The 27519-nt window shown below is 37.6% G+C and overlaps 1 protein-coding gene across 2 annotated transcripts in view; it reads right to left on the bottom strand.

The window, feature by feature from the left end:
* Positions 1-27519, bottom strand: part of LOC131255469 (calmodulin-binding protein 60 A-like) — a 119256-nt gene that overhangs the window by 44769 nt on the left and 46968 nt on the right. For both annotated transcript variants that reach the window (XM_058256196.1, XM_058256197.1), the window contains exons 2-4: positions 17569-17644; positions 2995-3047; positions 2371-2864 (exon numbers count right to left, since the gene is read on the bottom strand). In XM_058256196.1, the coding sequence (XP_058112179.1) occupies positions 2371-2864; positions 2995-3047; positions 17569-17644 (623 nt within the window). The remainder of the gene's footprint in view (positions 1-2370; positions 2865-2994; positions 3048-17568; positions 17645-27519) is intronic.

A 27519-nucleotide genomic window follows, 5' to 3' on the forward strand; every position in this document is an offset into this window, starting at 1 on the left:
AACAATGGATCATGGTTTTGAATATCGGTATAGGGGTGTATCAGCCTGGCAAAAAAAAAAAGATACGACACGGATGTCGTGTATCAATATTGGTCTGTATCGGATAATGCCGCATCAAACTAGTTGATTTTTAAAAAAAAAAAGATCTAAAGGATTAAGAAAAATATCAAGAGAAAAGGAGAATAATAAAATATTCAAGAATCTATCTTCTTCTTCTTCTTCTTCTTTTTTTTGTACATGCATATGATGGTATATCGGACAACTCTTTGATGATAATGGTTCACTTCGCTTCGATTTGTCGAATCCTATTAAAATCATTTGTTTTGATCCCAAAATAGGTCTAGATCTAGCCTAAAATGAGTTTTTAAGCTTCCTCAATAGTTTAAGTGAAAAAAGAAGAGACATGAGTGGAATTTTGAAAAAAAAAAAAAGCTTTTATGGGCATATCAGCTTGTATCAGCCCCGTATCAGTGTTGATAAGCCCCCTTACCGGTAGAGTACGAGTCAATTTTTTCTTATTAAACCGACAAGACCTTGCATCACATGTTGTCTCGTGCGGATACAGTTATGATATGGCTATATTGGCCGATACGATACCGATATTCAAATCTATACAAGGGATAGACTTCGAGGAGAGGATCAATGTGGTATCTCAAATTGGTGTGGTGAGCCCCAGATTCTTGGATGGTTCCAAGGCCATGGACGTCCCTCCTTTGGTGGAAATCTCTCCACTTTTGGAAAGTATTTCCAATATAGGAAAATTCCTCTGTATCTCTTGAATAAAGGAGAGTTGTTTTATGTTTTGGCTTCTAATTAATGGTATAATTCTGGACCAACTAAAATTCTTCCAGCCCTAATTACCTAATTTTAGTTGCATACTTTATTCTATTTACTTAGTTGCTATGTGCAATTAGGTTTCTATTTCAAGGTAGTTTCCCATGTTAACCATATCATCCACGCATAGGAGAGCGACTGTTCAAATATATCCTTCAATAAGGACTGTCTATATACTCGATTGAGAAAACCATGCATGAGGTGCCTGATTAAATGAAGAATCTAATCTATCTTACTTGGAGATCTCATTGAAGGCATTGGTGACATCCATTTGATATTAGGGCCGTGTAACAGAGAACATGAATAATATGGTTGAGGCTTTTACCATGGGCTCAATTTTTCTAAATTATTAGAACCATACACATAAAGAAATCCCATGCAACTAGTTGAGCCGTATTCGATTGAAAAGATCATCTACCCCATAAATAAAGGTACAAACACATTGACATATTATAATATAACTATTAGGGCTATGAATGAGGTCCCAAAATACGATTCATTTTTTACAAACGGGACTCAAACATTTTTAGAACCAATTAACTTCTTTGGACAAAGGGAATCTTTAGAAATTTTGTTGCAATAAAGAATGCAAAGTATCATCATGAAATGGAACCATGCAATAATATAGTATATTTTTGTATCTTTAAGTTTTTGTTCAAGGTCATTTTGATCATTCCGCTTTCATGCAATGAGTTGCCTCAGGTTTGATTATGTTAGTTAAATATGTTAATGATATTGTGGTTACAAGGAGTGACGATAGGGGATTGAGGAACTTAAGAAACATCTACAAAGTCACTTTCTAACGAAAGATCTAGGCCATCTTTGATACTTTCTTGGTGTGGAAGTTGTCTAATTAAATGAAGAACCTAATTTATCTCACTGAAAATATGCTTTGGATTTGCTCACAGAGACATACCTTCATGGAACTAAGCCGGCACTAAGCTAGTTGATAAACAACTATAGATTTGAATCATAAACTAGTTGGTGAGAAAATGAGATATAATTGAAGAGATAGTAAGGTATAGAAGATTGGTCGGAAAGTGATGAGGACATTGTCACCGCATTGGAGATGCTACCCAACCTCTCATCACTTTGGTCACCGCATTGGAGCATCGCATGCAGGGTATTTGATCTTGGAGTTGAAGCATTGGCAACGCATCGACATCATGATTGAGGGAGCAATTGAGGAGCAGATTCAAGCTCGGGAGAGCTTTGAAGAAGCGACTCAAGAATGACGCATCAACGAAGCTCAATTCGATAAGTGTCATTGAGTGATTCCATACTCTCTTTTCTTGTGTAGGATTGATGGTAAGAGTTTGTGACCCAAACTTGATAGGTTCGTATAAGAATGTAGGACCTAGGCTTTTGTATAGGACCTAGGCTCTTGTGTAGGACCTAAGCTAATTGATTTATTGAGGGGTTCGGTTTGGTCCCTCCTTTTTTTACTTCCTCTATTTCTTTAATAAAGTTATGGTGACATGCTCCCACCTTTCGATAAATCAATGATAAAGATTTACTCAAATAAAATATACTTACATTTTCCACGATTCTCCTTGACCACGAACGGTTCGGTGATTGTTTCTTTTACTCTCATTCCATCAAAATAACCATCTCCAACTCTTGCAGCTAACCTAAATGCACGGCTCCGTGTCCAGCTTGAATTATCCGTAATTTTCAGCTCATGTGCCACAGCAATTCCCTCATTCAGAGTTAGAGACACATCCCCAATAAGAAGTGGCCGCTTGCCTTCTCTTTCTCTTACAATATGATTGCTAAACTGTATGGATGTCCAGTTGCCGTCGTCATTGCCTTTAAAATGTCCTTCAAGGAGTACCATTTCCAAATTCATCGAGGATTCGGGACCTGATTTAACAATTTGCTCAGTCTGGGCATCAACTAAAGCTATACTTGGAACAGAAGAGTCCTCTCCATTAACATTTTCCATAGTGAAACTCGGAAGAGTAAGCTTGTTTATGAACTTGAGTTGTAAGCTTCTTGAGGCTGAATTATCCATCTGATTACCACAACATCTGCAAGAAAGAAAGGGTAAAAAGTTATTTACCATGTAAAATTATTATCTCATACCTTTCAGACTATAAGGGTTCTTTCCATTGGCTTCTTACAGAATATTGTTTTGCAAAAATGAGCCTGAGTCCTCACCGTTTCTTGCAAGCACAACGCTCTGGTTGTAACCGTTCAACTTCCTTTCTTACCTGAAAAAAATCATCAATGATCTATGAATTTAAGGATGTTGTATGCTTTCTTATACTCAGTACAGACCATTGTTTGCTACTAATACAAACTCATCAAGTAAAGAAAGATGCACTTGCATGAAACCATAAGGAAAAAGTACGTACATGGGGAAGTATCAATTTTTCATGCAGTAAAACAAACATCTAGTTTATAGCAATATTTTCAACTTCTGCTTTTAGCCGTGCATTGAAAATGATACAAATTCAATGGGGAAGCCAAGGCAGCAGATAAATGAATTTTATGAACAGTTGTACGTAGATAATTCCATTACTAACCGAAGAGAAGAATGCTGCCTGGTGTGTAATATTCTTGTTGCATTGGAATTTCTGATGATTAGTCACATATTTCTTGTATATTGCTTCTTTCATCTCTTGGGAAGAATTCTGATTTTGATCTTTCTCTATCTACCTTATGATGTCAACATCACTGTAATTGAGGAACCTAAGATGATTCACATGTACTTCTACTGCTTCCACCTTTTTCTCAAATATTTCCTCTATTGCATCCTTCTTTGCAATTACTAAGACTTCAATATTAGCTTATGTTTTTGAATTAAACATTTCATGTGAGAGAGATGTTTCTTAGCATATGATGTTAATTGGGGAAAGATGAAACTTGATCAGTTGACGAGATTGAGTAGAGAATATGGCACTTTTTCTCTCTTGTTGTTAACCCTTCTCTCTCTCTCTCTCTCTCTCTCTCTCTCTCTAACACTTTTCTCTACTTTCCTATCTCTTCCATATATTTAAGAGGGGTTCCTTTTCTTTCCTAGGATTTGAAGAAAGATTTACTTTACATAGAAAGCGTAGGAACATAGATCTATCCAAAAAAGGAAAGTGGTGATGAGCAGGGATTTGGTAAAAGAAAAAAGAAAAAAGAAAGAGATAGGAACGATGAAATCTCCAAACACAGAACACTTATCACGTAGGGTCCACACACTCGAGTAACACAAGTGAGCCACACTGGTCCACATCCACCATGTTATACTCAATCCCATAGGGGTGGCAAATCTCAGGTCTAGTGATTAAACCTAGTCTCTCGCACATGAATATGAAGTGATCATCCAGGACTCAACTATCTCTGTAGCATAGATATTAAGTCACCATCTTCCTACACATCACATCCCAAGATCTTTAATGGCTACCTTACATATTCTTATAACATTTGAAAATCATGGGAAAAAAATTATATACAAAAGCTCATTAAAGAATATAAGGATAAGCATCATAACCGTGTACCAGATTTGTATGACTGTGGTTTCACGATCATTAGATCTTCCCCATGCAGATATGTATTCATAATCGACTGAGATGCTTTCCTAACAATGCATGCAACTTGAATGCATCACTCATGACAATTGTGATTGAGCTTTTAGCGACATTCAATTTCATCCTTCTAATGTTGAGGCACGTAGTTAAGGGCCCAAGAGTTGCCTGAGAGACTGGTTGCTCACACATTGTGCTCACTAGATCAGATCAGATAATTTTAGGTAGTCATTCAAGCATGTAATGGCATAAAGCTCGCCTGCTCTATAGACTATCCTAGATAATCATTGAGTCTTGAATACACAGGTTGTTCATAAGCACTAGTTGAACCAGCAATCCTAAACCTGGGCATAATACGAGCAATGATACTTTGCTAGGAGCAGAATTCAACTAGTAGCATAGTTTTGAATATCCGTTACATTACAGCTGTATCAGTTATTTTGTAATGGTATCAATCACCCTCTTTACATGTTATGGGAGTGAACCGGTCCACTAGAGAAAAAATGGGCTGCAACAACCCACGTCAACCAATACAAGCCGATATGCCCCTTATTAGCATCAATACAAGACTATGGGCCACTACTACCATATAGCCCTCGTTTTAAAAATTTTATTTCACAATTTTCTCTTATTTTCTATTTCTTTATTCGTTTCAATCATGAAGGAAGCTTAGAAGCCAATTTTATACTAGATCTAGGCCTATTTTGAGGTTCAAACTGTAAGATTTGAGTGAGATTCGACAAATCAAATAGAATCAACCTTTTTTGAAAATATCAGAAGGGGCAAACCATAAATTTTTCTTCAACTTTTCTTTTCGTTGTATTCATATCTCACCACCCTCAATTATGCTTGATTTTTTTTTATTATTTTTTTCAATTAAGACTTATGTGTTTGATTTTCATCAAGTCAAGCTAACAAACAACAATCGTAACTATTAAACTTGTTATTGGGCTTTAGGTGTGAGTTTCTAGTGGTGTTTTAAGCCCATAAGATATGTTTTGTTATGTGTTCAAGTGGTTGTTTAAGCAAGATGGGCATTACTGTAATTTTATTCTATGCTTGGTTTCTACCCTAATATAACACAAGGAGTTGGGGGCGACTGAGGGCCAGAAGCTGTCGTTTCCCTCCTCTTCTTCTCCCTCATTCTCTCTTATTTCTTCCTCTCAACTTTCTCCTATATTTTTCTGCTCTATACCTGTTTACATGGTATCAGATCTATTCTAGAAGTAGTTCAAGCCTCGTAATCCTTCCAAATCTAACCTAATTTGTTGGATAATGTTTTGGGGGCCTTCCAAAAGTATTGGGGACAGATAAGACCTTGAGAAGCACAATTCGTCATTCTTCTGTGTAGAAAACATGTTGTTTTCTGCATTGTTCTTCAAATAGAAGGGACCACTAGCAAAAAGAGCGTAGGTGCCCTGATGGATAATGAAAGCTTGTAAGGTGACATTTAAATTTGCTCATTTATTTTTGCTTAGTGCGGATCTGCTTCTAAGTCAGCATTTTTCAATTGTGTTGAAGTAAATTGATAGCGAAGTGTATAGAGCCCAAAAGTGTAGTTATTAGTTCCTCATCCCTTGGGAAAATACTTGGATCCTTCTTCAACACGTCAATAACTTCTATGAAGTTGAATGGTAAGTACTATCGTCTATCGGCCAAGTCTATAGAGATATTTCTCCTAGCCCTCAAAAAGGATCAGTTCATCATGGATCTTAAACCGAAGAAATCCAATCCTAAATAATAACAATGAATGTGTGAGGATGCCCAAATTCGGACCTAGTTATGGAAAAACATGGAGTTTGAGGTGAGTTCTAATTTGGTGTATTTAAACATGACAAAAGATGTTTGTGATACTATGAGGAAGATGTACTCCTCAGGAAAAAAAAAAAAACTCGGGTGTATCAGTTATACGACAAAATCTTCTCTTTTCAAAAGGGGGATAAGCCCATTGGTAAATAGTTAGCAAAATTAACTAGGATGTGGGAAGAGCTTTCCATATATCATCCCATTCAGTGTTCGAATTATCACCGATATTATCTTTATCTCCTGCTAAGCGATAATGATAACACTGGTAGTGATACCGAAAACGCTGGTAGTATCAGAAATTCCAGGTATTAACAATGTATCGCTAAGTATCACCAATGTGTCAATATCGCTAATATAATCGCCAATATTTTCAATTACGTAAATTCTAAGTGTCGCCCATATTGCCAATGCATCAATATCGCCAATGTATCAATAATATTTTCAACTATGTAAATTCTAGGTAATGCTTGTATCATAAGTGTATCGACAATATTTCAATAATATCGCCAATATATTGAGATCATCAAATTTTTATTTTTTAGAAATTTTTTTATATCAATTTTTTTCATGGGCACATGGTTGTATGTAGTGTTCAATTTGTAATTGATAATATTGATAATATCTCGATATTATCGATATCGCAACATGCACGATATTGAGACCGTAATCTTTCGTTTTCTTTCCACTTGTTGATGATTTCTTGGTAAAATATCATGCATTGTTGATATTTTGCAATATCGATGAATGTTTAGATGGAAGGTTGGATGGTTAAATAGGCTGGATGGGATGGCTGGACTGATTTCTTACAACAACACATGCTTTTAAAGCTCCATTAAATGGAAACTTGTTATGTATGCATTCTTTTTTGCAATTTTTTTATTTCTAAATATGAAAATATGTACATTTTAACATCTCCTGAAGTTTCGCTAAAAATTCTATCATTTTCCCATGTTTCCCCACATTTTCGGTTATCGGCAATATCGATATTGTTTCCATATCCCTAGCCAATGAAACTTGAAGCGACATCGATACTTCGAACACTAATCCCATTACATCAGATGTCACCCTTATGAAAAAGTAGTGAGAAGATATGAAAGTAGTAAAACTTTTGTCTAGATTCCCAAAAGAGTATCAATCAACAAAAGATTAGATTTTAGGAGTAACCATTCCTTCATTGGTAGAGTTTTATCCCACGGTTCAGAGAGAATCTCTTGCAAAAGAATTTGACAATACTCATGTTAATGCATCTAATAAATTTGCATTATCTACTTCATTCACCTATTCTAGCTTACTTGGAGGCCATGGTGGCTGTGTTGGACATGGTGCTCCCCATGGTGGCAGAGATGGTCGATTCTTAGGGGGAGGTAGAGGTGGTCATGGTGATAGTGGAGACAGTACGTATACCTATGGTTGAGGAAGCTTCTTCATATGGTAGATCCACTACTCTTCATCTAATCCTGGCCTTGTTAAACTAGAAAGAGGTAGTGTCTCTTGTAAAGACCCTTAGCCTAGTTAAATCAGGAGCCTAGTACGTGAGAGCCTCTTGTGAAGACCTATAACCTAGTTGGTCAAGGAGTCCAGAGCTTTTGAAAGAATGAGGTGGGCTCTTGTAGGATGACATTATCTAGAGAGGGGGTGTGCATAGGGTTCTTTCTTCTCATGTGTGCTTGCACACATGTGGAGTAACGTTAGTGGGACCCTTCAATATATAGAGGGCCGTAGGTTTGTGAAGTGAAATGTGAGTAGAGAGAGAGAGGAGGAGGAGGACGAGGACTTGTAGCGGCGTTTTTCTCTGATTTTTCTTCCTTAATTGAGCAGTTAGATCAGATGTAAAGGGATTTATCACATGGTTCTATGAGTGTCTGTTTGTATATTTTTAATTTTTTTGTAACTATGGATTTATGTGATTGAAATCTAACTCTACATTGTGGTTTTCTTTCATTCCTCTCCTATTTTGTTCATCTTAATTTTTAATCTTAGGTTCTACATTTTTCTTCTAAAATAATGTTGGAATTAATGATTTATACATTTTTCCTGAATTTCAAATCCATCCGACAAATATTGTATGAAATCAGTGTATACGAATGGGTAAGTTGGAATTTTGAATTTGATTGTTTAAATATTTTAATTCTAGGGGACATTATATAAATTTATGGAATTATTAATAATCTGGATTACTTTATTTATTCAGATCAGCAATGGAATTTAAATTTCAAGTTTCGCATTACGTTTCACCCGAAATCCTACACAACATTAATATATATTTGAAAATTTGTACCGTTGTGTAAAAGATTAATTTTTTGGGGGGACTTTTAAGTAATTTCCCTAAACTTCCAGCAAGGTTTTATTATTTTTAAACTATTATATTTTTGTTAAAGTTTTATGTAATTCATGTTTATTTCATTCATGTGTTACAAGGTTGCATGTTCTTAAATTTCTTTGAGAAAGTATGATTGTTATGGAAAGTTTGTTATGAAGAGTTTTTTTTTTTTTTTTTTTTTCACACGCAATCACACACCCCACACACACCCGTGCACTCACACCACAATGGGTGCTTGAACCCATGACCTCATGTTGAAAGTCTTGTGAGTCGACCACTGAGCCATAGGGTTGCAGGCTGCTTCCAAAATTATGAAAAGTTTATTATGAAAAGTTTTTTTTTTTCAAAGATTCCATGTGGTTTTGACATATGATTTCAACAGGAATTCATGCATTGAGGGCTTCGGAACACTTGTAAATAGTTGGACGATAAACTGTCAAATGGGATGAAATTCTCATAAAGCAAAATAATTGGGCTCTGTGACCCTAATCTTGAAAGACCTTAAACCCCAATTATTATCTCTTGGATCTCTATCGTAGAATCTTTGGATGGGTGAGCATGTTAAGATTGCAAAAGATCCCCTCTACCAAGTTCAGTAAGAGTTGTTTTTACCCAACCATTTTGAATGGTCCATCGCCTTGGTCCGAGAGGAGTTATGCATGTCAAGATTGAGAATTTTACACTGGAGGATGGTGTTGTATTAGTGAGGGTTTTAGCCTATGAGTGATAACAAAGCCCAAGTTTCTAATGACTGGTTTATTATGAATGAACATCTATATTGGAAAGCATGTTCATATTAGATTTGAAACATGATCTTTACCTTGTGATTATTCTTATTTCTAATGTCCTATATATTTAGATTTTGGTTATCTTTGGAAAAATTACTATATTTGGAAACTTACTATTTTTTATACATTTGTTAATTTTGGAAAGTATTATTTATAAAAGCTTTATTTTTGAAAGGTAACAATTTTAGAAACTTGTAAGAAATATTCTCACTTAGCACGTATAAGCTCATCCTTTTGGGAATTCAATTTTAGGATCAGGATCAAGTCAGAGGAGCATAAGGAGTAGGCACATAGCTGTCTTTATTTTGTTTTAGAGTTAATTTCCTTCAGAATTTAGATATTATTGTAAAGAGCCAAGAATAAGAAGTTTATGTGTGACTTGTTTGATAGTGGTGATTGTTTAGTGGATGTATATTTCTTAAACTTATGTTCATGTCTTTTGAGAAAAAAGAAAAGATCGAAAGAAAAAAAAAAAAAAAGAAAGAGCCTCAATGTAATGGTTTGTGAATGTTTATAATATGGGTCATATCCTGGGATGCAGGATTGAGTCTAGCCAACCTAGATATCGAATTTCAAAGCGTGATAGATATAAGCATTGAAAAGTGGGTCTCCTTCACTTTCCCCCTAACTCGTTGGCCATGTGGGGGATAATTTGTGATAAAGATCTTAATGGTCCTCAACATAAAGTCTTAGAATTCTTCTTTTTGGCCTTGAAAGATTAAGTTCCTCTAACATTCTAAACATTACTCTTGAGAGTAGTAATGGGGATTGTTTGGCTATGGTTACAAATCCGGCCCTACCTTCCTGAACTGCAACAATATGCCTGTGCTATTCACACTCTATTGTATGAGATAAGATCCCACGTGAATGTTATTTAAAGTCGTAACAAAAATAACTTCTTAAAGCTTGCTAATGTTCCCTCTTCTCATGATACCATGCTCGTCTTTTATTGGGTTGGCAAGCTTGTTCTAGTTCTTCCTAGCCCGAGGTGTGGGCCTTTTTTCTTTTGTATTTTTCTCTGGACCAAGGTGTGGGCCTTTGGTTTTCTTTTCTTTCTTTTTTTTCTCTCTTTTTGTTCCCTAGCCCTAGGTGTGGGTTTTTCTTTCTCCCCTTGCCTTCTTTAATCCCCTTTATACTTTGATGTAGTATTTCGAGGCCTTTGGCCCCACTTGATTAGTAATAAAAAATTTCTTGCCTTCTAAAAAATTACTTCAAGAAATAAGCATTTCTAGAAAACAGCCCCCAATGATTTCAAAAAATTGCAAAGTATGAAGGAGATCATCTAAATCCAAATCCAAAAAAAAAAAAAAAAGAGTCCAAAATTTATCCAAACATATACCATTCATCATCACCTTACCATATGTAACGGCCCACGCCCATACTGTATGATATTGTCCGCTCTAGGCCCCACTGGACCCGCATGGTTTTGTTTTCGGGGTTGCCCCCCAAAAGGCCTCATACAGTATAGTATAGGGTGAATCCCCACATATAACCACCACTACTTCGGACAACGCTTCCGATGTGGGACAAGTTCAACCTCCCATTGCGTACACAGTAGCCTGCCAGCACAATAGCCTGCCAACCACTGGTAGCTCGCCCAGGCCATTAGGCTCCGCCCACATCAGCATCCGCCTATGTGTGCCCGCCCACATGTGCAACAGTGACGGGGTGTCACAATATCCCCCACCAAGGGCAGAGCTGTCCTCGGCTCTGATACCATTTGTAACAGCCCATGCCCAAACTGTATGATATTGTCCGCTCTGGGCCCCACTGGACCCACACGGTTTTGTTCTCGGGGTCGCCCCCAAAAGGCCTCATACAGTATAGGGTGAATCTCCACATATAACCACCATTACTTCGGACAGCGCTTCTGATGTAGGACAAGTTTAACCTCCCACTGTGTACACAGTAGCCTGTTAGCACAGTAGTCTGTCAACCACTGATAGCTCACCCAGGCCATTAGGCCCCGCCCACATCAGTGTCTGCCCACGTGTGCCCGCCCACATGTGCAACAGTGACGGGCGTCACACCATATATGATCATCCAACTAAGTATCAAATCAAAATTGGTCCTAAGACAACCAATTCTACATATTCGACAAAGCTATTCCATGAAAAAATCATAACTCCCTCAAATCTCATCCAAATCACACAATACTTGTATCGATCGTTGGAAAACACTCAAGTACATCAAACCCATGGAAAGAAACCCCATAAAAAACCCTAGGGGTTATTTGGATGCTTGTAAAATTTTAAGTTGTAAATACTTTACATTTGAAACTCTTATTAGGTGAAAAAATGCTTAAAGTTTGTCCTGTTTGGCTTTAAACCGCAAGTTTTTATAGATAGTTGCTAGCTGTAAGGGGAGAGAGAGAGAGAGAGAGAGAGAGAGAGAGAGAGAGAGAGAGAGAGAGAGAGAGAGATTGCAAGCAGAGGAAAAAAAAAAAAAAAAATAAACATAAAAATACCATCATCCTATAATTGGATTACTTATAATCTAAACCACAACAAAATATCAAGATTTTAAAAGCTCTTAACCTACAAAAGTGTTTACATCCTATAAATATTTTATAGGCAATTTCAGGTATCTTGGCAAATTCATTCAAAAAAAAAAAATATTACCATCATCCTATAATTGGATTACTTATAATCTAAACCACAACAAAATATCAAGATTTTAAAAGCTCCTAACCTACAAAAGTGTTTACATCCTATAAATATTTTATAGGCAATTTCAGGTATTTTGGCAAATTCTATAATTCTTTACCTGTAAACCCTTTATAATTGCAAAGGCATCCAAATTGACCCCTTGGAAAAGACAATGCGGCTAAAAAAACCAAAATTAGGACTCTTTTTTTTTTTTTTTTCATGAAACAGCGCCACCCCCCCCCCAAAAAAAAAAAAAAACAAAAAAAAAAACTAACAACAATTTTTCAAAAAATTGCAATAAATCTTTTAACATCATCCTATTTTAGATCCCATTCTTCTTTTTTATTCTCCTGACCATACACCACTAAAGTAATCCATATGGGCTGATGACATTGGTAGTGGACCTTGCTAAAGGCTCCTTCAATTGGCATCACATCAGCTCTGATACCATATAGAAAGTGTAGAGGGAGAGGGGAGAAGAGGGGAGAGAAGAAAGGGAGCAAAGTTTAGGGCAAGAACTAGGAATGTTATCTCAAAAAAACAAGTACTTTGTTAAATAGTCACTAAAGATACTATGCACTGCACAATACACAAAAAGTTCACATTCACATAAGATAAAGTAAAACACAGATTCCTCTACATATATATCATGAAAAAAGTATCCTTTCTTCGTTGTTTTCTTATAATTTTTTATTTTTGATTTAAAATATCTCAAGAAATTTTCTTTTCATTGCTATGTAAGGGTCATAGGTTCCATTCATTGTTGTTAGAGCCTAAGTCTCATTCTCTGGCATTTGAGACTAAGATAATATAAAAAAAGTGAATCATTAGTTCTTTAGAGTGTTTTCTTTTTGTGCCATAAAAGTTAATAGCAAGTCTTACTATAGCTCAAACCCAACCCATGAAAGGTGTTCTTTTGTCTACGTAACGGCTTAAGAAAACCAGCCCAGAATTTGTAATGGTGGTTTATGGTATTTTATGTATGATAAGTATCTTTTTTTTCCTTTTGCATTTAAGCCCCTCCCTTTTCTACACACACACACACAAAAAAAAAAAAAAACTCACCCTTTAATCTAGTTCATACCATCCTAGACAGAATTGTAGTTTTAAAACTCATTAACTGAACTTGAAACTCAGTGAAGTCAACTTGATTCGGTGAGATTTAAAGCCGAGTCACTGGGAAACTCACTCCTAAGAGTAATTGATACTGACTAGAGAAAACTTGTCAAGTTGATTTGCAAACTTTGTCCACTCTGGCATGACTCGTGGTGACTCGGGCTAACAATTCTAGGGCATTTCTATTTTATCTTTTGTCTTCAAGGTTCACATATACGCATGCATGACATGCATAATTACATGCATACATATGTATATACATATATATGGATAGAAAGGGAATGCTAATGTCCCCATTTTTATGAGGTGGTTAGCAATGCCCTCCAAACTTTTAAATGACATGAGAGATGTCCGATTGTCAAATTGGACTATTCCTTCATTCATACAACTAAGGGCAAGCCATGGAGCAAAATTCACGCCAATTGGATGTCCTAACCATCTAGCCAATAATATGAAAAATATCAATGACATGAAAAATGAACAGTCATGATTCAAGGAAGAAATGAAGTAGGTCCAGTCATCATCTTGACACATCATTCTGATAGGCCCCACCATGGATAGCTAAGGTCTATAAAGAAGCATTAGTTAATTATGCTAACCATTTGATCTATGGCTTGTAAAAATCATGGATTTGAATGGCTGAAGCATGAACTTGTGTTGAAATCAATATTTTAAACCCATGGATCCAATCTCCATGTATATGCAATCAAGTTTCTAAAAGATCTAAACAGATTGAGATTATACCTTTGCTTGTCCACAAGATAATGATGAACTAGTGGAGTTCCTTCACAAATAAAGGTTCCTCCTTGATCTATCTCTAGTGAGGGACAAGCATAAAGTCCTCTTTTTACCACACTTTAATGTTGTAGTAGAAGAAAAGAGACTGAGAACCATCCATAAGGTGAAATGACACAACATAGTATTGAAGCCAGGGAGTAGATCTCTCTTTTCTCTCTTCTTCTCTTTTTTCCTTCTCCTTGATTGGGCATCCAAGCAAGGAGGGAGGGGGCGTATGACACTTTGATCATCACCTTTGGGGATAGGATCTTATATAGAAGGTAATTTGGTATCTTGGTAAGAGTACAGGTAGGAAATAATATAGTACTCCTAACCCATGGACTTCAATATACCTTACAACATCAAAAGTCAATATACCTGCCTATCCCCCTTGAGTACGTCACCGAACCACTTTAATAACTACACGTGTCTCAGCTATCAGTTTACAGTACATTGAGTACTGCAATGCTTTCATTGTACAACACCACCAGAAAGAAAAGAAAAACCATTCTTCCCGCAGATGGTTCTGTGGTCCATTTTCCACAGCTACTCCCTCATTCATCTTATCTTTTCGTTCTCACGGACTGGGACAGAGAAGATCGTCCTTCTGCCATCAGATCTAAGACGTTCGCCAGCATGTTTGCATCTTCCTCCTCGGCGAAGACGAAGATGACATATCCTTAGTCTCTGCATGAAGCTTGCAGTTAATCATCTTCCTTCCGCCCATTAGAACTTGTTCGGACAGATTCAGAGAAGCCAGGTAGCGTGTATTGTTTCCTTTATACTTTGGATTTAAGTCGTGATTGCTGGATTTATGTAGAGAGTATCCATCTCTTAGGGGTGGATAATATCCCCTCCATGTACCTTCTCTTTCCATCTGAATACTCCAGGAAACAACTCTACTCACTGGATGTATACCGTAGGGGAGTAGCCACCAACTTTCTCCTATACCTTACGAAGAGGGGATCTCATACAATACACCCGAATAGGATTTTCTTTGCAGGTGTATCTTAATGACGACACTGCGTATCTGCAGTGTATCCGGGAGATGGATTCACCGCCTGACACCTAGGACATGACCTATGCATGTCGTCCAGAGTGGGAGTAATGATATCTATTGATCGTCAGAACCATTTCGGGAGTGGCTATAAAAGAAAATGTAATCTTCCTTCATCTTCCACATTAACCGCTATTCTGAAATAATTCTTTAGGGTTTGATGTATCCAGGTGCTCCTTGACTGTAGAGGTAATACTCCATTTTCAAGTTTCCATGAGTTTGAAAGGATGATCCTTCTTTTGAAAACTTCCATATTATGCATGATGAAATCATTGTTTGTTGTGGACGTTGTTATGTTTTCGTGATTCTTCAGTGTTTATGTGGGTGTTTGAAAGTCTTTCATATAGTTTTTTAGCTTTACCCTTTATTGTAAAGATACTCCAGGATCATGTCCATTCTAAACTTCCATATTATACTTTCATATCTTAATTAATGAGGTTTGATTGTAGCCCACTAGTGCAGACTAGTCTCGTATAGGTGCTGATCCTGATACTAATAAGTCCATTGCATTATATCACTGTTCACAGGTGTGTAAATTAATGGTCAGCCAAGTTTAAAAGCAAGAAGATATTAATAATCTTCTCTTCTTTCGTACCAAGTATTATTTATGCTATGCTACTGATAAATGTCTCTTAATCATGAAGTTATGAAGCTTCCATGTCGGACGTGGATGGAGATTATGAGTCTTTGAGGATGATGAATGCCTTCTTCAAAGTAGTGATTGGGGTGTAGCTTATATATATAGTAGTTACCTAGTTCGTTTCAACTCTCATATCATAAGGGATAGTACGCCACGCCAGTTGTTGGAAGCAGAAATCGTGGATGGAGATGTCTCTGTGTTGTTGATAGAGTCTATTGTGGACTCGCACAGTTCTTAAACTTAGATTTTCCCTCATTTTGTCGGGTATTTTATAGATAATGCACGTATCTTAATTTCGGTATAACATTGATTTCATACTTTTTATGTCCCAAGATTTGGAAGAAACTGAACTGGCCATTGCGAAATGGGGGTTGACGGTCAGGATTATCCAGGTGATAGTGGTAAACCCATCTAGCCACCCTCACACGTGTTTCCTGCATCCACTTCCTTCTGATAAGTATTAACCCAAATATTAATCGTGTTTTATTAACCTTTCGAGAATGGTTTTGTATGGATACGAATGAAAAATGGTAGCGTGTGACCGTTCATTACACGTTCGGGTTTGTCATACGGTTATAAGTCGTCCACCACGGCCGAGTCTCATCCTTTTCCAAACAACGATTTACAAATCCGCACTGTATACATATCTCAATTTACTCTTAACCAAATAGTCTGTTTATCAATGAGAAAATGGATGGATACGAACTATAGTGTCACGAATACCATGTCCGTACAAAAGAACAATGAGAACAATCCTATACGTAAATCCAAATAGGCCCTAAGCATGTTGGTCCTCTTGGTAAGTGATCTGATGTGATTTGTCCAATGTAGATAAGATCCACAATCCCATGTGGTGAACAACATAGCCAATTAGGTGCTCAATGGTGGAGATTAAGCCAACTAAAGCCATCGTAGGTTCACCTCACACAAGATGATCACAAACTAATCATAGGTAGCCTAAACGTGATAGAATGATTATGGAGTTTAGGATATTCAACAACTATGGCATCACAACTCTCCCTCAGCCATCATGGGTATCGTGTCTACTTCATTATTTTATTAGAGGCCTACTAAAGAGATTCCATGAAAGCATCTATTGTAACATGCTAAACATATTCACTTTCAAGTTTCCATAAATAATTGATAATAATATATAAAAAAAAGAAGTTAATATTGAATTCATTCCATTCATGTCACTTATATGACCCAATGCCAAAAAACAAGATCAGATTACATTTATGGAGATCCAAGAAAATGAATAGTTATCACAAAATGGCCCACATTTAGAGGGTTAGGATCTTCCGATCAACATGATATTTTATATAAGGATTGTGTGTGGTGGCATGAATGAATGGAGAATTTGGATCAATGATTGGTTGTCCCTTGGATCAATTGAAGATTTGGAACATTAACATTTCTTATATATATATATATATATATATATATATATATATATATATATATATATATATATATATACACACATGTGCATATACATATATACATGTGTCTACACATATCGACCAAGTGCACTAACTGTTGAAGTAATAAAGTCCCTCAATATGCATTAATACACCACACTTTGATAGCTTAAACTTTTGGAGTAAATGGTTGTTTGACATGGTATCAAAGCGGAAGGTCCTGTGTTCGAATCTCGAGAGCAGCAAATATGCCTCGCTAATATATTATTCTCCCACGAGGGGTCAGGAAAAATCAGATCCAGCCCAAGGACCGGGAAATCAAGCCCGGCCTATTTATGGTGTGAGTGTCCCTCCACCCTTGTTAGTATGTTCCCGGGCGGAGTTCCCACCCCGCACGTGCGGGGGGGTGTTAATGTGATAAAGTCCCTTGATATACATTGATACCCCACACTCTGACAGCTTAAGCTTTTGGAGTAAATGGTTGTTTGACACTAACATGTATGTAGCTTATACATAATTTTGTGTGTGTGTGTGTGTAAAAGCAAAATGAATAATGGTTTGTGCTCAGATTGGTGCAATAAAATTCAAAAGACATATACGAGTTCATCCTTACTGCAAAATCATTTGAAAGAGATGCACTCACTAGTTCAAGAATGTGGGGCTTTAGTGAAGAAAGCAACTCCTCATTCTTGTAAGCCTCTTTAGCTTCACTTGTGACGCTGAGAAAGACAGAGAGGGAGAGAGGGAGAGAGAGAGAGAGAGAGAGAGAGGGCAAGAAATATTAAACAACAATTATCAGTTTATGTAACAAAGTCTTCCGTAACTCAAGCATATAAGAAAAACCATACAATGTTTTCATGTCAAAGAAAACATGCTTTAGGATGCATTGCGATGCTCAATTAAGTTAAATTGCAACCATTTAACTGAATTAAGGGGGAAATGACCAAATTTGGGCTAGCCCTCCCAAGTTCCAATGCAAGGACCCTAGAAAATTCTAGGGCTATAACAATTTTTTAAATAGGAAATCTGGTCCGTCCATGTATTCATTTATCTATCCATGCATTTATAGGATCATCTGTCCATTAGATCATTGATCCATTCATCATCCATGCATTACTCATGATATCCAACCATTAGACCATTTAATTGAAAACGTAGTTGATCATTCAACCATTAAATTACATGTTCATGCATATATTTAACCATCCATCCATTCATTTATGTATCTAACCATTCATCCAATCATTACTTATAAATCCTTCGGTTCATTCAGCTTCCACTCATTCAAATATCTATCCATCCATACATCTAAACATCCACCCATTCATCTAACTAGGTACACATTCATTCATCCATCCATTAGATCATTTATCCATCCATTTAACTTACAATCCAACCATTAAATGTAGTATTCATCCATTCATCATCTCACATATACACTTGTATGTCTCACATCTACACGCATGAACCGACAGGTACACCTCACCTATACACAACACATCTTGAACTCATGCTACACATGAGCTTTTTCCACACACACACACACACACACACTCTACACACATGCACCACCCGACAGCCACACACCCCCCACACCCACTCCATGTAAGCATGCACACTTCACACATGCAATGCACCATACGTCCCTTCTCCCTTCTCCTTCCCTCCACTTCATTCTCTCCCATCCCCTCTCTTTTGTTCGACTCATTTTACCATTTAAAACCAAGAAGCCCATAACTCCCTTCTAAAGCTCTCCTCCGAATCTCTATATATAAGCAAGGCCCAATGCCCCCACCCATTGCACGTCCAAGCAAAGTTAGATAGAGAGAGAGAAGTGGTACAATCAAACTTATTTCTCGATTCAATCAAAGTCCAAAGATGGTACCTCCAATTATGCCTATTCCTAATCCTAAATGGAATGTAACGATGTAGAAGAACGTACACCTGAGGTGAGTGAATCTTTGCATGGCTTCTTTCCATGCTTGTTAATTGTTTTTTTTAATGATTGTAATTCCTCCTGCATTTTTTTATTATATTATGAGTCTGAGGGTTAATTATAATCCAAAAAGAGAACGTTTTAAAGTTCTGATTATACTCAAAGGTGTGACTTCTTCCCAATTGGACAGATTTTTATGCCTGAGACATGGACAGCAATAGGCGATCAAGTTTGCCCAAATTCAGACCTATGATTGAGTATCCAAAACTGCCAAAAATGGAGCATGATTTGAACACCGAATCTTTCTGGTTTTAGCCTCAAACCGATCATACAATTCTCTCCAATATGGAATGATGAATGGACATCAAGATATATACTGGATGGACCATTTTTCAAACACCAGAATCTGTCCAAATCTGGACAGTTAATCAGAGTGGGAATCTATTAAATCGAATGTCCTCAAAAAATTCATCCAATTTAGACAAATGGCCGGGCATCAAAGAAATTGTATAATTAGGACAGCAGTTGGACGTCAGAAATCACCCCAAAAATGCACCATCAGATGGAAGCTAAACACTGACCATTTGGACCCTGATCTGACGTCCAACTCTACTCAGTTTGGACCCTTGATTTGACCAGCAATTCTGTCCAAAATTGGACCATTTCTCATGTACACCGACTGGTTCAGTTTATGTTCAGCTTTGACACGCAAGATTTGTGTAAATTGTCCACCAAATTAAGTAATTCCTATTCGCTATCTTATAGTACACTTATCAAACAAATCAGTTCACAAATTTATCATGAAAGGACTGTAAACTGTCGTAAGAATTCGAGCATGCAAAACTATTCTTTGTTCCACACGTAATCGGGTATTTATTTGCTGATTTTAGATTCACAAAACACAGAATGTCTACTGGTTTTCTATCGCAAAATCAAGCATGCCGGACCTTGTACTTGATGCCAAGGCTGTCTGATTTTGGACCTATAAACAGACATCGAAATCTGCCCAATTGATTATACTAAAGGGGGCCGAAAGCTGACCAGCTTTTGGCGTGTACAAACAGGCCCAAACTGGATCAATAGTCCACTCAAAAGTGACCCAAACTGGACCAGTGGTCCACTCAAAAGTGACCTGTTTCGAAGGCCCAGAAAATGGTCAAGACACTAGACTGTTTGGGAGGCCCATTGCTGTCCATTTTCAGAATAATAAAAAGGCTCGAGCTTGGTCAAGTTTTATATTCTCCTTATATATAAGATCAGTCTAGACACTGGACCTTTGAGCAACGTCCAAAAATTTTCCAGAAAATTGAACTGATAAATGGTTTATAAAGCGGTCCAGAACTGGATGGATGAATGGTTCATAATTCAGTCCAAAGTGGGCCATTAAAATGATCCATAAATTCATCATAAACTGGACCATTGAAGTGGCCATAAATCTATCCATAATTGCTACATTAAAATGACTATAAAATTTCCTAAATATGGACATTGGATGGCTTTCAAATTCATCCAAAGTTAGACCCACGGTCATACCTCGGACATGGACAAATAGTGATTGTTCAAGCGCATCGGATATTGGAAAAGTTGGTCCATTCTATCTCATCCAATAAATGTTTAATCAATCTTGGAATTATGACCAAGATTTAACCATCCAAACTTTATGGAAATCCATGGAAAATTGGACACATGATCAGACCCAAAAGAAGTACAAGATAGACAAGGTTGGCTTGAATAGTTGTACATGATTAAGCATTGGTTTATATTTTTTCATTCCATCGATCTATATCGGTGCCTATGCATGGTTTTATATGACATAGAATGGTTTGAAAATTTTGGGATTATATGACATTTCAGGACGTAGAATGTTTCAGAGGATATTTTAATGGAAAGCATACATAGAATGTTTCAAAGGATATTTTAATGGAAAGCATACATTATGATCATGAAAACCATAAATCAAATTAGAACACCGAAAAAATAGTTAAGACAATTGAATCCCTTGGGTTAAAAGTCTCGAAAGCAGTAAATACATGGGGACAATCGATTCCATTGAGTGGAAAGTCCCTAAAGCTCAAATTGGTACCATTTGGACCTTCATTGTCTAGGCTGGATGGGTGAGCTTTTCGGGATTGCAACAAGTTGCCATTGATGGGTGCCAAATGGAGTAGAGGTTTGACCTACCTCCAACAAATAAATGGATCTGGTTTAGAAATTAGTTCTGACTACATACGCCGGGTGGGCAAGCATATCAGAATAGAAACAGGTTCCCACAGATAGGTGCCAGATGGGTTATTGTAGAGTTTTGATCAACTGGTGAAAAGATGACCCTGGTGTTTAAGAAAAACCAATCGAGTCGAATATTGTGGATTCCATCCCTGCATTTCATTATCCATTATTTACATACTTTGGTATTCTATTCTAATGCATATTTTCTTAAATTTTTTAGTTTTATATAAAATTCCTCCCGTTGCACATGTTTTACAACACTTGTGTGGGTTTACTCACTGGGCTTTACAGCTCATATTGTTGGGATTTTAAATTTCAAGTCAAGGACCCCATTGAGAATAGTCAAGGACCGAGAAATGCTTTTTTCATTTATTTTCTTAAAAATTGAATATTATTGTAATAAGTTGAGATTGGGAATGTAATCGATAGTATTTAGATACCCTTTTAATGTTTGGAATGGGTTGTATTGAATGATAGTATTGTTTATTTAAATTGTGAAATGGGTGGTGATCCTAGTTTCTTTTATTTTGGTTTTTATTGGATGTTTGAGATTGAGAAATTTCGATATTTGAGTCGCACCCTCGGGTCTCAGGGTTTACCGTACTCAAGTGCTGCATCTTAGGGCATGTGGTTGCTGTACATTTCTTATGTAAAACATCAGAAATGTAAAAGAGCTAGAAAAGGTTCTGCCATGTCTCTACAAATAATCTCAAAATAAAAGAGCCAGGTAAGGCTCTACCACATCTCTACATATCATCTTTGATACTATGGAACTCAAAAATTGTACATATGGTATGTACTAACGTCTAACACAAACTAAATTAATTATGTTGACGTTTTCCCATGTTTTTCCAATGTTTTCCTTAGTCACATATTTCCTGGCATCGACGATATGGTACTGTTTCCATATCTCCTGTCAACAAAACATGTAATGATACTGGTACTAAAAACATTCATTCTTACCTCAAATAGCTTCTTTTACCACAAAGGTAATAGTAGCCTCTGAACCTACTTGAACACTTAACTGCTTGGATCATTTGCTTTGAAGAGAGAGCTTGCAGACCCACATTAATGCTACGAGTCACCGTGCAACCTTGCATCTTCTTTTTCTCCAAGATCTTGCAAAGAGAAGATTCCTTTACGTTCTTTTTGCATGACACTGGGTTTAGGAAATATATATATGAATGACAAAGATCCGCATACATCTGGTGTGGGATCTAATTTAAATCTCGTCATATAATTTCATAGGTATGGTTTGAAGTTTTTAGGGGCAAGAATTATGACAGGCTCTCTTAACATTCCTTGATCAAAGTTCCCTATAATGCCACTCAGGTCAAATAGCACATCGATCATTTTATCCAAGCTCTGTTTGGGAATGCCTACCAGGCATCCTTTCCAAGGAATTTTTGAGCAATTCCTGATCTTTAAACCTATGTCTCATTACCAAATAACCTTTGTATATCATCAAGGATTTCTTTACACTAAATGATCTCATAGTCGCAATAAAGTTCACAGGTTAGTGTCAACAACACTAAGTTCTTAGCTCTATAATTCCATTTCACCCAATCCTAATGCAATGCAATATCTAGAGAACCTTGGTCCTCTTTAGGAGCATTTGGACGCTCCTCATAGGACTTGTCCTTTTCCGTTATATGAACTTACCCTCATGAATTTGTCTATTTTGATGGTTTCAATTATGCAATCATCAGACATATTCAACTGCAATATAATATGGAGCAAAAGGCAAGAAGAAAAAATCATCATGTGTGTCATGCAAATAATTAATAAAGTACTTAAAAGTTGCTCTTTTTGGGTTTTTGAAATATCAACTCTCTTCCATCTTTCTACTCTAGAGTTGGAATGATGTAATTCAAGGACAACCTACCCTCCACGTTCATGGTTCCACCAAGGGGTGGAACAAAACCATATGTGTGATTTAAAAACAGTCGGCAGCTTCTCATCCTCCCACTAGAATTGTGTAGGATGGTGACTCCGGATCACGTGATCTTGAATTAGTTCAAGAAAGTGCTATACTCCCATCATAAATTATGGGCCTATACCGATCTTGAATTAGTTCAAGAAAGTGCTATACTCCCGTCATAAATTGTGTATGGGCCTATACCGCAACGACTATTTCTGACTTAGGAAACTCTGCTACACAATTCATCCCAATGGTTCTAAGAATAGGATGCTTTCACAAGCCGGCTGTCTCCTTCCACCGAGGGGGGAATTTTGGCATTGGCAACTGGTCAACCTCCTTTAAAGATGTGAAGACATACATGGATACCTTTAAACCCATATGATAGAACAGATGATAGACTATAATGTGTGATGATTGAACTGGCCCAATGAGAAGTAGCATCATTAACTTCATGGTATCGTGTCACTTGAGGATGGTGCCCCACAAATCAATTGATGCATTGAAAGCAACAAAAAATGCTTACTATATATTCTCCTTGATGGATAAGATGGTGATGAAAATGGGGAGGAGAGTTTGGTGTACTTTGTGATTGACAATGAAGTAATATAAAAATCTATGAGAAGACTGCTGCTAGTGAAGAGAACATTTATTTTGGTCGCCATGTGATGTACATTGTATCAATCTCATATTAGAAGATATTGGAAAGAAGAAGAGTTTCATAACATTAGTTGCAAGGAAAAGGCAAATGTCGACAATCGTCTACAACTATAAAAAACTAATCTTCATAAATGGGAGGTTCATGAATACAAGAGAGCTACTTAGGCCTGCGGCAGCTAGATTTGCGACCAACTTTATAACCCTTAAGAGTTTACATTGGTATCGAAGAGCACTGAGTGAGATGTTTGTTTCTTGGAAATGATTGAACATAAAATATGGGCAAATAACATCAAAGACACCAGTTTAAGTTGTAGAAACTATCAGGGAATATTGTAAGAAAGTTGCAAATATCCTCAAGTTGATGGAACCCCTAATGACAGTCTTGATTCTTATAGAATGTAATAAGATACCCACCACGAGTTTCCACTATGATAGTATGGATAAAGCAAAGCTGGATATTCGTTGTGATTGTAAACATTACATATATTAGTATCTTGGAAATGGTTGACCATAAAATATGGGCAAATGACATCGAAGACACCGGTTTAGGTTGTAGCAACTATCAGGGAATATTGTAAGAAAGTCGCAAATATCCTTAAGTTGATGGAACCTCTAATGAAAGTTGATTCTTATAGAATCTAATAGGATACCTACCACGAGTTTCCACTATGATAGTATGGATAAAGCAAAGCTGGCTATTCGCTGTGATTGTAAACATTACATATATTAGTAGAAGGTAATTAGCAAGTATTGGACAAAACAAGTTCGCCACAATTTTCATGCAGTAGGTAAACTCTTTGTCATTATGAACTTGTTGTTAGTTATTACTTCATTGTTTTTATGCCATGATTATCAGTGTTTAAATTATCGACAATATTATCGAAATATCGCCGATAATATCAATGTCATTGCACTGATGACACCGAAACCCCATTTATTCATGTTGGTTCCAAGTTTAGCTGATAATCTCGCCGGATTGTCGGTATTTTTAAAATCTCGCCGATATTTCGCTGTTCCCACCAACCACGAGTGGGAACTGTAGCCAACAACCCACCTTTATCGATAAAAGGGGGTAGTTGTCGGCGATAAAATCACAAAAAACACAAAAAATACCTATTTTTTCACCCGAATCTGGAGGAAGATGCAAATTCACAGCTGTTGAGTGCAGATCGGCAACTTTCTGGTAAGATTCAACCCCAAAAAAAATCTTTTTTTTCCGTTGAAAAATCCTCTACAACTTCTCGAATCAGCTTGCGGGCCGAGATCTTGTTGGAAAATAGAGGTTCTTTTTTGAATTCGGGATGAGGGAGAGGGATTTTCAGGTTGAAAATTCAGAGAAATTGGTGGGAAGGTGTTGAGGGTCAAATATTGCATATCAGACCCATTTATTGCATGGATTTACAAGCATGACACCGTTTAATAGCCTAATTTGATTGTATTTGTGATGCAGGGCATCTTCATGAGCTTGGACTGGGAAAGGACGCTAAAAAGCATGGATTTACCGATCTGATGACACTAAAGCATGGGACGGACTCCAGGGGACCAAGATCAACGCCAGAGATCCAAGAGAATTGAGAAATTGAAGCTCAAGTGGCCCGAAGGTCAGCCAGAATGCAAGATCATAGGTTTCTCACCATCCGTTTGTCCCGAAATTTCATATACGGCCTGAAGAATATAAAGTAACCGTACACGTCAAATTTCAGCCCTCGGATCACTATGGAAGTGCCCCAACTAACAGATCAGCCCATAAAACCATTGATTTTGGGCCCGCCTGCTATCCAGATATACTTGAAATTTGGTCTCAACCTATTATCTGTGGAGACAAGACGGATGGACGGAGCGGATTTCTCACGAACATCACAGATTTACTCTGCATGTACAGCGCGTGTATATGATGTACAGCGCCCGCGCCGCACCGGACGGTCAGCCCGGTCAAAGCCGGGCTGACCCGAGCCGTCTTCCTCGCAAAGGCAGCACCCAACGCTGTCCGATCATTTTTTTTTATCAGTGGGCCCCGTCCATCATTCAAAAGAAAGATCCTAACCGTCCATTTGATCCGTAGGATGGCTAAGACTCGTGCCTAGGCGTCCTTTTAGTCCCATGCACACAAACACACGCAGATTGCATAAAAACGCAGGAATGGACGGTGGGAGCAAAGATCGCATGGGCCACACCGAATCCAACATGAAGCTAGCCAAATCTTAGTGGTTTTTCGAGGTGGATCGAATGGTCGAAGTGGATTCTACACCTTGTATCAAGAGATGGTCCGCCGACCATCACAACGCTCATCTGTTTCGCAACAGAGCCTGCGGTGAATTGTTGTGGGCCACCCTCTAAGATGATCGGTCCAATCTGGACCGTCTAATGGACTCCAAAGAGGCCTGTAACCATCACCTAGGTGGAAAAATTTCAAAAGACAGTTTAAGATTAGTTTGGATTGTTTAAACATTGGACGAACGGCGGCGTGGTAGATCAGACGAGCCGCATCAAAAGACAGCCAAAACCATCTATTTTCAGTGTTTTTTTCAGCAAGCGTTCAATAGACGGAGTGGATTTATCAAAGTATAAGCGATGTGGGCCCCACCATCCGAACAACGCAAATACGTTGCGTTAGCTGTTTACGCAGTCCGGGAAATCCGAAAAACAGAGGCTACGCACACTTCCAGCAGGACTCTCTCCAGTCGACTCCAAGGCCTTATAAAAGGGGCAGCTACGGCTTGAACTGGGGGAGGACGGGAGAGTGTGAGAGAGAGGCAGCATTCAAAGGGAGAGAAGCTTGGGAACGTGGATTGGTTTTGGTGTTGCTGTGCACAAGAGTGCGGCTGCTGTTTCTCTTGGTCAGGGAGCTGAGGCATCGTGTGAAGGACGGTGAGATCAACAGAGTTTGGTTTTGAAGGAAGGAAGGAAAGGAAGAAAAAGAAGAACAGAAAAGGACTACGGCTGGCTTGGGTTTGAAAAGGACTACGGCTGGCTTGGGATTTGGGCTGGCACGCGAGCTAAGCCTGGTTTTTTTTCCTTCTTCTCCTTTATATTTCCTTTACTTTTTTTTATGATCAGCCTAATCATGAGCGGCTAAACCTCTTAGCTAGGGCTAAGAGGTGAAGCTGTAGCGAGATGGGAGAGTTTATTCTATGAATTTAAAATTTCTGAACTTTATGTGATTTTTAAGTTGATAATTCAAGGAGTATTTTCTCAGTATTTAATGGTCTGTTGTGACTGAAATTACAATGGATTTGCAATGGCTTTGAATATTTCTCTTTCTCTTTTAATGTTTATGACGTCAGGAGGTCCTGTTGTTCACCATCGTCTCCTGGGCATGGTAGGATGACCGTACCCTTCCTGATTTTCACACATTGTTGATTGGTTGGTAATTAGTTTAATCCTGTTGTTTACTTTGTCTCCTGGGCATGGTTAGATGATGGAATCCATTCTAATTCATCTACCTTTCATCTCTTGAAACCTATATCAATGGCAGTTCAGTGAATTTCCATAATTTGTGATACTGGCATAAAATCTCCCTGATCTCTACAAGTGGATCCTCTGAATCCCTAGTTCCCTTTCTCTGAATTCCTTAAAGTTTTAAATAGTTATTCCACAATTATTTCCTAAATTCTATTTGGCTTAGATCACATCTTAGTCTAGTTCTAGTTCTACTTGGTTTCAGATAACGTACAGGTATCAGTCCCTGTGGATTCGACCTCGGTCTTACCGAGTTTATTACTACATCACAACCCTGCACTTGGGGTGTGAACAAGTTTTTGGCGCCGTTGCCGGGGACTGACGGTTACGATTTTCTGAAATTAATTAGTTTTAGAATTAGGATAAGATTAGGATTTTATTAACTTTAGTTTTAG

The sequence above is a fragment of the Magnolia sinica genome, chromosome 9, assembly GCF_029962835.1.
Source record: "Magnolia sinica isolate HGM2019 chromosome 9, MsV1, whole genome shotgun sequence".
Taxonomy (NCBI): Eukaryota; Viridiplantae; Streptophyta; class Magnoliopsida; order Magnoliales; family Magnoliaceae; genus Magnolia; species Magnolia sinica.